The sequence below is a fragment of the Gekko japonicus genome, unplaced genomic scaffold (genome assembly GCF_001447785.1).
Source record: "Gekko japonicus isolate JY-2015 unplaced genomic scaffold, Gekko_japonicus_V1.1 scaffold2946, whole genome shotgun sequence".
NCBI lineage: Eukaryota > Metazoa > Chordata > Lepidosauria > Squamata > Gekkonidae > Gekko > Gekko japonicus.
Genome location: NW_015161498.1, coordinates 140,370 through 151,823, shown reverse-complemented (window position 1 = coordinate 151,823; position 11,454 = coordinate 140,370). Strand labels below are relative to the sequence as shown.

General features: G+C 46.9%; 1 protein-coding gene across 1 annotated transcript in view; it reads left to right on the top strand.

The window, feature by feature from the left end:
- PCDHAC1 (protocadherin alpha subfamily C, 1) overlaps positions 1-455 on the top strand; it is a 2,434-nt gene extending 1,979 nt beyond the window's left edge. The window contains exon 2 of the mRNA XM_015429202.1: positions 6-455. Within this exon, the coding sequence (XP_015284688.1) occupies positions 6-455 (450 nt within the window). The remainder of the gene's footprint in view (positions 1-5) is intronic.
- The last annotated feature ends 10,999 nt before the right edge of the window (positions 456-11,454 follow it).

Here is an 11,454-nt window from a genome sequence, read left to right as displayed (position 1 = left end):
CCCAGCCCCCCCCCCGCCTCAACTTCTACCTGATCGTCTCGCTGGGCTGCCTCTCCTGCGTCTTCCTGGGCTTCCTCCTGGTGCTGCTGGCCCTGCGCCTCCTCCACGCCCGGCCCGGACCCGCCCGCCCCTGCTCCGGCTGCTCCTGCTGCTGCCCCGGCGACGAGTACGAGAAGTACCGCTACAACGTGCGCATGCTGCCCGGCTCCCACTTCACCCCGGAGATGGTCGAGATCGCCGGCATGGGCAAGCTGACGCACACCTACCTGTACCGGGCGGCGCTGGGCGTGGGGCCCAGCAGCAACAACAACCTGGTGCCCAACGGAGACGCTGCCGGCAACCTGGCCAAAGGGGGCGGCTTGTTGCAGGTGCCCGCCTCCTGCATCCAGGTGCAGAAAGTGAAGAGCGACCACTTTAACGCCATTCTGGTGGTAAGCCGGCGTCGAAAGGGTTAAGCGGCTGGGGGCGGGAGGGGAGCTTGCCTGGGAGTCCTGATCCCCAGCGGAACGCCCAGAAAGCGATTTGAAGGTGAAAGCAAGGCATGAATGCCGTCCCATTACACCTCCTCCTGACCTCTTCAGTTATAGGGCAGAGAACATACAATGGACAGCATAGCCCCCCCCCCCCCCCCCCCCACGCTATAACTCGAGGACCTAAGTGAAGCTTCTGGACAGGCAGAAGGAAGTGAGTGAATGTGGGGGCTGTGGGTGTGGTGGGGTCTTTAGAACTGAGATTCCTGGGATTTCAGTGGTCTTTGCAGGGCTATCAGATAGGACAACTCAGGAGAGCCAGCCTGGTGTAGTGGTTAAGAGTGATAGGACTCTAATCTGGAGAACCCAGTTCGATTCCACTCCTCCACTTGAAGCCAGCTGGGTGACCTTGGGCCAGTCAGAGCTCTCTCAGAACTCTCTCAGCCTAAAAAATAAGTCTAGCTCACCACCTGGTGGTGCACAATGCAAAAAGAGTTAGAACTGAAGACTGCCAGATGATCTTTGGATCTCCTGGCTACACTACACATAATGCCATGTGACAATAATAATTAATTATTATTAGGACAACTCAGGGAAGCCTCCATGTTCAGAGGTAGTCTGCCTCTGAATACCAAATGCTGGAGGATGGACAACCAAAAAGAGCTGAGCTGTATATGCATGTGCTGCTTGTGTACTTTGTGGAGAGGAGCCTCTGTCTGGTCACACGTGGCAACAGGATGCCGGGCCCGTTTAGAGCTCTTCTTATGCTCCCCAGGTGCACTATGGGAATGATGCGGTCAGCTGTTTTCAGTTGTGAGAAAATGACACTTTGAGGGCCTTGAACTTTAGTTCAGTATTCAGTGCCCCCGGCTCCCTCAGCACTGTTAATCAAAAGCGTGGGAAATTTGAATTTGCTGTATTAGTTAAGAATGTTACCGAGATGGTTATACCTTGCAGAACGGAATCTGTTAACCAGAATGCTTGTTCCTTCAAATAAAATTTGCACAAAAAATCAAACGGAATAATGCACAGCGAAATGAAATAATGCGCAAGTCCTGCTTCACTACTTTTGAGAAACTGAACATGGTAGATGTTATATATTGGAACTTTGGAAAGTCTTTTGACAAGGTGCTTCGCTACAGACTCTTGGATCATCTTAGCAATTATGGGATAAGGGGATGGTTTGTCTTATGAATTAAACGTTGGTTAAATGGCAGGAAGGAAGGAGTAGGAATAAAACCTGAACTTGCTGAAACTGAGAGAGGAAGAGCTCTTGGGGTCAAAATGGATAGGTCACTGAAAGCTCTGATACAGTGGTGAAAAGGGCGAATTCCATGCTGGAGATTACTAGGAAAGGTGCTGAAAATAATTGCCTGTATTGTAACAAATGTTGAGTCCACGGGCACCTTTAAGACTAAGAAAGTTTAATTCTGGGTATAAGCTTTTGTGTGCGTGAACTTGTTGGTCTTAAGGGTGCCCCTGGACTCAAACTTTGTTCTATTGCTTCAGACCAACATGGCTACCCACCTGAATCTGCCTGTATTATAATGTACCTGCATAGATCTATGGTGCAGCCTCAGTTGAAATATTGTGTGCAATTCTGGCTGCCATCTCAAAAAGGATATTGCAGAGTTGGAAAAACTACAGAAGAGGGTGACTGAGGTGGTTAATGGGTTGGAGCACTTTCCTGTGAAGAAAGGTTTAAGAGTCTGGGACTTTTCAGACTAACAAAAAGATGGCTAAAAGAGGGGGACATGATAGAGATTTATAAAATTATGCCTGGAGCAGAGAAAACATGTGGTGATAAGTTTTTTTCTCCCTCTCCCAAAATACTAGAACTCATGATCACACAATAAATGGGCAACAGATTCAAAACAGACAAAAGAAAACTATTCCATGCATTAGTTGTTGTAGATTTTCCAGGCTGTCTGGCCATGGTCTTGGCATTGTAGTACCTGACGTTTCACCAGCAGCTGTGACTGGCATCCGCAGAGGTATAACACAGAAAGATGGAGTACTCTTTGTGTCAATGTTGTCAACAATGTCAGTGTGTCAACATTGACACAGAGAGTACTCCGTCTTTCTGTGTTATACCTCTGCGGATGCCAGTCACAGCTGCTGGCGAAACTTCAGGTACTACAATGCCAAGAAGACTACAGCCAGACAGCCTGGAAAATCTACAACAACCCAGCCGTCAAAGCCTTCGACAACATATTCCATGAGTGATTAAAATGTGGAATTCATTTTCAGAGGATATAATGATGTCCAAAGGCATGATGGCTTAAAAATAGGATTAGACACATTCATGGAGGAGAGGTCCATCAGTGGCTACCAGCCATGTTGACTAAAAGAACCTCCACATTTGAGGAAGGCCTTGGCCTCTATGCCCTATTGTTGTCCTGCCAGAGTAACTAGTTGACCATTGTGTGAGTCATAATGCTAGACTAGGTGGGCCACTGGTCTGATCCAGCTGGACTGTTCTTACTATACAGAAGTTTTGTCAGGTAGCAGAATGATGAACAGTTCTGAATATTTTCCAGTATGTGGAGTTTTCTGGTGATATTGCTAATGGGTTTTGGGAAGTACGACATGACACTAATAAAGTGGTATCTTCTAGGAGAGCAGAAGGCGAGCCAAAGTTCACTTTTTGGGGAACCACCTACCAGAAAATTTGGGTAACTGGATGCTGATAATCTTGCAAAGAATGCTGGGGCACTTAATTTCTTAAGAAGTAGTGGACATCCTAACGTAGAATCATGATACCTTAGCCATCAAGTATGCGCTCATTCGTTTTGTAAATCTGCGCATCACTGGACTGTGGGGATTCTAGTCAGGCTGCAGCCAGCCCATCTTGGTTCTAGAATTACTCTGATGTATGGAGGTTGCTCATGCACTTCACTTGCTCCTGTTTTAAATGTGTCCTCTTGAAGGAGTGGCATGCCTGCTGAAAATCCTAGGCAAGTCCGTCTTGGTCATGGAGCGGTGGGAGTAGGGTCTGTAAAAGGTGATTAGGAACAGACTGTGGATCATCTGCTTGGCATGCAGAAGGTCTCAGGTTCAATCCTTGGCATTTGCAGTTCAAAGGATCAGGTAGTAGATAAAAGACCTTGATACCCTGGAGAGCCACTGGTCAGAGTACACAAGACTGACCTTGATAGATCAGTGGTCTGACTTCATAGAAGGCAGCTTCATGTGTTCAAGTGTTAGGGTGATTGAATGAAAGTTTCTGTGCTCCTGCTGGATTACGTGCCTCAAGTATTTCAGCAAGACAGTATTGATCGCAATCCATTGCAATTGCACCTATTAGTAGTTGAAAAATCTAGGACGGGAGCGTTTTGAAAGTGTGTTCTTCAGGCACAGATGTTCAAACTAGAAATAAAATAGCACTAGTTAATAGATGTTTGTATAGTTCTCAACAGGGCTCTTTTTGTAGAAAAAGCCCAGCAGGAACTCATTAGCATAATAGGCCACACCCAACAGCAGGAACTCATTAACATATTAAGCCACACCCCTGACATCACAGCTCATTAGCATATTAGACCACACCCCCATGCTACCACACTCACCTTTTGCTTCTTATTCTGTTTACTCTGTTTGTTGTCAAAACCCAGGGCTTTTTTTGTAGCAGGAACTTCTTTGCTTGTTAGACCACACACCCCTAATATAGCCAATCCTAATGAGTTTCTGCAGTTAGGTGTGGTCTATTATGTTAACGAGTTCCTGCTGGAAGTGGCCAACTCAGGAGCCAGCCAGAACTCCGTTCCTGTGCGTTCCTGCCCCCAAATAGCCCTGGTTCTCAAAGAACTTTGCCTGTACACATTATCTTGTTGACCTATTTCATCCTGGTAAAGTCTATTTTTTGCACCAGAATCCCATCAAATCAACACAAACTCATAATGGATCTGTACAAGTCCTTAGCGTGACTGCTTCTGTGAATCTCATGTGTATGAGTATTGAGTAGTTGTTAGTGTGTTAGATCAGGAGTGTAGACTCAAGTTCCCATTCATCTGTAAGCTCACTGGTGACCTTGGGCCAGTCACTTTCTCTAAGCCTAACCAGCCTCTGAAGGTAAGAAGAGGAAGGGAGGATCCCTGTATATCACTCTAAGCTCCTTGAAGAGCAGGTGAGATGAAAAAATGTGGGAGTCAAAATGTTTTCTCACCCTGCCATGGCTAAGAGTGCATTGGGGGAGTGGACTTCATATCCATTCTATCTCTCTCCCCCTCATCTTCTCGCCTTCCCTTCCCTTTCTTTACATTGTTCTCCATTTTATCCTCACAACAGTGATGTGAGGTAGGTTATTACGCCAAGATTGCATGACTGGCCCAAGGCCACCCAGGGCAAGGTATCTTGTTGTCCGAAACCACATGCACCCATCCCCTCTTGGGACCCCCACACACCTCTGTCCAGCTCCAAGCTTGGCTTGGATGCAGCCAGCAGTGGTGTGGGCCTACGTGGGATGCCAATCAGCTTCTTTGCCTGCCCCAAGCAGCCACATGGGCAGCCTGTCCAGGGATCCAGCCCTGTGATATGGCCACTGAGTGGTACACAGGTAAATTAGGATTTGACTCTGGGATTTCCAGTTTCACACCCTTCACTATCATACCATTCCTTAATATATCATTGTGGGTCTGATTAAGAGATGAGAAGCCTGAGACGTATAAACTGATGGCTCAACCAAACAGAAAGTGAGGACTGATCAAAGGTAAGACAGAAAGGAAAGGATTCCAATATTTCCAATGGCACAAGTGTGCAAATGTATTCCTCACTGTATTCAAATGTATTCTTCATTTCTTGTATCCTTCACTGCCCTGACCTGGATGGACCAGGCTAGCCTGATCTTGTCAGATCTCAGATGCTTAGCTGGGTTGGCCCTGGTTATAATTTGGACAGGAGGCCACCAAAGGAGTCCAGGGTCGCCACACAGAGTCAGGCAATGGCAAAACCACCTCTGAATGCCTCTTGCCTTGAAAGCCTACGTGTTTGCCATAAGGCAGCTGTGGGTTGTCAGCAAAAATAAGAATTCACTGCTTTGGGCTGGTCATCAATATCACGGGTCAAGGGGTTTAATCCCACTTCAGAATGCCAGTCACTGTTCCCTGCATGCAGAATAAAATATTGCAATCCAATAGCATTGAGCTCCATTCAAGTTGTTTTTTGTTTTGTTATTTTTGTGTGTGTGCGCGCGCGCCAGAGGTCATTTCTGGGGGGATCGCGGGGGATTGCAGTTCCCCGGGTGAGGTGCAGGGGGCGGGGCACACGACAAAGCCCCGCCCCTTCTTCCGGTCGCCCCCTTCTTCCAGCCTCATTCTGTTGCAGAAGGAGGAAGAAGCAGGAGGGTAAGTTGGCGGCCTCCCCCTCTGCCTGGCCGAGGCCACTCCACATGGCCTCCGCAAGGACTCCCAGCCCCATCCAGGAGCTTCCCTGAGGTAGGTGATGTCAGGGGGTGTGGCCTTATGACACACTTCCGGTGATGTCAGGGGGTGTGGCATATGCTAATGAGTTATGCTAATGAGTTCCCCTAGCTCTTTTTCTACGAAACGACCCCTGGTGCGCGCCCATGCCTGGAAGTCATTATGACCTCTGACGACTCCTACCGGGGCATGGAGGACATTCAGAGAAGTGGCTTGATGGCCTGCCTCTGGCTTCCCAGCCCTGGTATTCTCTGGAGGTCTCCAGAACTTGAGGAGGGGAGGCACCTGGGTGGGGTATAATGCCACACAGTCCACCTTCAGAGGTAGCCATTTTCTTCAGGCGAACTGATCCCTGTTGTCTGGAGACCAGTTTTAATGCGGGGAGATCTCTAGCCGCCACCTGGAGGTTGGCAACCCTAATTGTGGGGAAGCTCCTAGCTTAGTGGAACAGACCCACCCCCACTGAGTGTTTCTCCTTACATTGGCTGCCATGGGCATAGGTAGGGCAGTGCTCAGAATAAGGGTGCTGAGGTCAGCTGACCCTTGCAGAAGGATGGGACCTCCTGTGTAGGGGCAAGACAATCAAGAAACATCTCAATAAAAAAAGAAAAGAAAAAGAAACATCTCAATAAATCAATTACTCGCCATAGGGCTGGGTTTCATTTTGGTTTTTTTGGTTTTATTTTTTGCAGAACTTTGGATTTCATGTTACATCTAATTGTGTCCTGAATTTCCTTGGGAACAGAAATTAAATCAGGAGGTTTGCTGATCAATACCAGTGTTCTAATGGAGTCAGCCTGCAACCATGCAGTGCTGGGAAATTTATTGATTAACCTCTGCTCTGATATAAGCATTCAGTACTCATTTATTCTTATGAGTGGTAGTAATAGTAGTAATAATAATAACAACAGCAATAATGATATAGCTATATGCGGGAAACGTAACCTGACCTTTTCGGCTATTTACTCTTTGCAGAGCTCACTGATAGCTTGAGCTATTTGTGCTGAGGTTTGTACACACGTCTTTCTTTGTGATCACAATCCTGAGTGCACCTCCACGGACAATTTGCCTTGACATCGGTGGGACATTTCTCAGTAAATATTGAATCAGATTTGGCTGCAAATATTTGTTCGGCTGTCTGACAATATTAGGGTTTACACTTTCTCAAAGCTGTAGGCAGGATGGAGCACGCCAGAGTCCATTTAACCTAGATGAAAGGAAATAAAGGAATGATTTTTAATTAGTTGACTTTGGTCTGTCAGTATTTTCTTTATAACTCAGTATTGCGTGAGTGTGGGGCTTGGACGCGCAGATGGAATGTGTGATCTGCATTGCTGGTCTCTGAAATCAAGGCCAGTTTTTTAAAATAGATCTGCATATAGAGTTTTGGTAGAGAGAGTGAGATGGAGCTGAGACAGACCCACCCTGATTTCACACTCCTCTTTGTGCACTGTGGTGTGCAGTAGAAAGTGTGTCACCACCCAAATACTCTGAGCTTTAAAAATTCTCTTTTTTTGTCGCATGGAATATGGAATTCATGGACCTGGTAGAATTCTGTAAAATATCCATAGAGTTACTAAAAGACGGATTAGTCTATAGCTTCATCCAAAGCCAAAAGCCATGGCATTCCTTTTATTAAGACCAACCAAAATGACACAGAAGAGTGTAATAAAGTTTGAGTCCAGGGGCCCCCTAAAGACCAACAAAGTTTTTTATTCAAGGTATAAGCTTTCGTGTACATACACACTTCTTCAGATACAGTGAAACAAAACTTCTTCAACCATTACATATAGGTGTTGGGGGGGTTGGTTGCCAGGAAGGTGCTTCTGCTTCAGTCCAACACAACAACCCACCTGAACAAAACTGTGTGCAAGCTTTCAAGTTTTGCAGAACTCTTCATCAGGTTGGATGTTCAAGTGCACAAGCGGTGTGTGTGTGTGTGTCTTTCAAGACATGAACTTCTGGCCTCTGCCTGCATCTTGGAGAGAATGCTACTCTGACAGCCGTGGCCATAGGGCAGTGATGGCGAACCTTTTAGAGACCGAGTGCCCAAACTGCGACCCAAAACCCACTTATTTATCGCAGAGTGCCAACACGGCAATTTAACCTGAATACTGAGGTTTTACTTTAGAAAAAACAACTCATACATTAACTTAAGATGATCGAAACAAAGTAAGGAAAGCAATCCCAAATGCTTTCATTTACTTAAAATTATTTGGCAGAGAATTCGACACTTTAATGATGGTCTGGGCCTGGCTGGGGCGATGGCACGCGTGCCCACAGAGAGGGCTCTGAGTGCCACCTCTGGCACCCGTGCCATAGGTTCGCCACCACTGCCATAGGGTATGGCTGATAGCAGGCCACTCCCCTGGCATTTGGGGAAGAAGTAGCAAAAATTGACTCCAACTGAACATCACAAAACCCAGCAATCAATGAGAAGTTGCTTCGATGCTAAATGGACACAGCAGTGTTTATCAGATTTGGAGAGCCAGTTTGGTGTAGTGGTTAAGTGCGTGGACTCTAATCTGGGAGAACCGGGTTTGATTCCCCACTCCTCCACGTGCAGCTGGCTGGATGACCTTGGGCAAGCCGTAGTTCTGATAAGAGCTGTTCCTGAAAAAGAGTCGTTTCTTTCAAGAGCTCTCTCAGCCCCGCCTACCTCACAGGGTGTCTGTTGTGGGGAGGGGAAGGGAAAGGAGTTTGTAAGCCGCTCTGAGACACCTTTGGGTAGTGAAGGGCAGGGTATAAATCCAATCTCTTCTCTTCTTCTTTTTCTTTATGCAGAGTAGGACATTCTGCTTCTTGTAGGCAGTGGGAAGAAAGGGCTGTTATGCATCATGCCAAAGTACACAGCCCTTTTCATTCATCCTTTCCTTGTGTGTGTGTTAAGTGCTGTCAAGTCACCTCTGACTTATCGTGACCTTAGGAATTCATGTCCTCTAACAGCCTTGCTCAGGTCTTGAAAAGTAAAGACCGTGGCTTCCTTGACTGAGTCCATCCATCTCAGGTTGGGTCTTCCTCTTTTCTTCCTGCTTTCAACTTTTCCTAGCATTATTGTCTTTTCCAGTGACTCTTGTCTTCTTAGAATGTAACTAAAGTACGATAGCCTCAGTTTAGTCATTTTAGCTTCTAGGGAGAATTCATGATTGATTTGATCTAGAACCCACTTATTTGTCTTTTGGGCAGCCCACGGTATCTGTAAAACTGAAAGCCAGAGTGGTATATTGGTTAAGAGTGGTGGACTCTAATCCAGAGAATTGGGTTTGATTCCCGTTCCTCCTCCTCGTGAAGCCTGCTGGGTTACCTTGGGCCAGTCACTGTTCTCTCAGAACTCTCTCAGCCCCACCTACCTCACAAGATGCCTGTTGTGGGGAGAGGAAGGGAAGGCGATTGTAAGCCCCTTTGAGACACATGAAGCCTGCTGGGTGACCTTGGGCCAGTCACGATCCTCTCAGAACTCTCTTAGTCCCACCCACCTCACAAGGTGCCTGTTGTGGGGGAGAGGAAGGGAAGGAGATTGAAAGCCCCTTTGAGACTCCTTAAGGTACAGAAAAGTGGGACATAAAAATCTACTTTTCTTCTTCATCCACCACCACATTTCAAATGAATCCTTCCTTTAGCACTTCTTCAGCTCTTTTTCCAACTGTAATGGACGCTGAATTGCTGAGGATGCTGAATTCTGTGTCTCTCCCTCCCAGCTCAGTCTTCCTTCTGTTCATGGCTAGAGTATACTTGGGTTGGGTTCCCTTTGGAGGAAAGAACACCAGAGACTTATGGTGAGTTTGTAGTACTTGCTTTTATTTACAGATATACAAATAGACTGCAGGTGCAGACAAAGAGACATTTGGATCCCGGAGGGGGAGAGAGAGCCTGGATCCCCGATGTGTTTCAGCCAATTCCCAGCTGTGTCCATCTGCTTCTCTCTCTCAATCTGTGCTAGAATTTCAGTGCCGGTTTCATCACACACACAGCCATGCTTGCAACAATGATTTTCATGTTGTGCAGTTGACACAGTAGGCTGTTACCCAAGTAAGCTCTTACTGACGCTCAGATCAGCTCTTACCAATAAGCTGAGATTATTTTTCTTGTTCACTTGTATTTCGCTTCTTGCATGCATGCAGGGGTGCACCACACATACAGATGTGCGTGTCCAGCTACATAATACTACCTCCCTGACTGCTCCTAGCAGTGTGCTCTAGTGAACTAGCAAAATGTGTGTGTGGATGCAGAGCTTGTGTATTAGAAGGGACCCTCTTTGTTTGTGTGTGTAAACTCCACCTGTGGGATCCATGTCATTGAGGCCTGTGCTGCCCAGGGTCAGAGATGGAGGGCAGGTATGCTCTCATTCCAAAAGTATGCACCAGTGCTACCCCCCCAATGAATGGCAACCACATACTTATTACTGAAGGAAAGTAAACTGGGGACGCCACTGCTTGGAAGCAAAAATTGCCTCTTGACTTACCTAACTCCACAGCTATGACTCTTTACTGGCCCTGTGCTTATCTCTGTTGGGTGTGGAATGTTTTTGTGCACAGACACCTTGCACATAGGGTTGCCAAGAGGCCTGGAGAAAAATGCCCTGTCCCTTTCATGGAGACTTACAAGGAGATAAACTCCATCACCTGGCAGTAAAATCCCATTAAGCTTCTGTTAGAAGGGTCAGGAATCTCAGTGTTCCCTCTAAGCTGTGGAGTCTTGTGAGCAAAAATTCTTCTTTGTGAGCTCCTGGCATTAAAATTGTGAGCGAGCGGTTTGGCTCCTGCATAAATTAGTCTGCTCTGGAGCCCTCCTTCCTGAGTGAAGACAAAAATGTGTGAGCCGGAGGCTAAAAAACTGTGAGCTAGCTCACACTCACTCAGCTTAGAGGGAACACTGGTCAGGATACTTTTTCTCCAGGCAGCTGGCAACCCTGCTTGCATCCCCTCCTATACATTTGCCCTTTAGGACTGGAATTCCAGTATTGGGAGGCTAGATTGTGTCCTTGCTGTAACAACATGATTTTTTCCACAGGTGTGAAAAGAAAGGGGGGGGGGAGATTCGGGGTAGTGCCAATTGAGAACCAAGTCTGGAGCAATGCTCCCTCTAAGCTGTGGAGTCTTGTGAGCAAAAATTCTAATTTGTGAGCTGCTGGCATTAAAGTTGTGAGCGAACGATTTGGCTGCTGCATAAATTAGTTTTCTCTGGAGCTGCCCTTGAGCTAGCTCACACTAACTCAGCTTAGAGCTCAGTCTGCAGAGCTCTGACCCTCAAAAGTGTGATCCAATGTTTTGGATGCTGCCGCCTACGACAGTGGCCATACAGAAGCTTCCCATATGATCTGGCTCACTTTTTCCAGGGGGGTGGGGTCACTAGGGTTGCCAGTTCCGGGTTGGGAAATACCTGGAGATTTGGGGAGTAGAGCCTTAGGAGGGTGGGGTTTGAGGAGGGGAGGGACTTCAGTGCCATGGAATCCACACTCTAAAGCAGCCATGCAATAGTGGGAGATCTCCAGTCACCACCTGGAGGTTGGTAACCCTATTTGACACAGGATACACTACGTATTTCTTTTACTGTCCATCACAAAGTTTTCA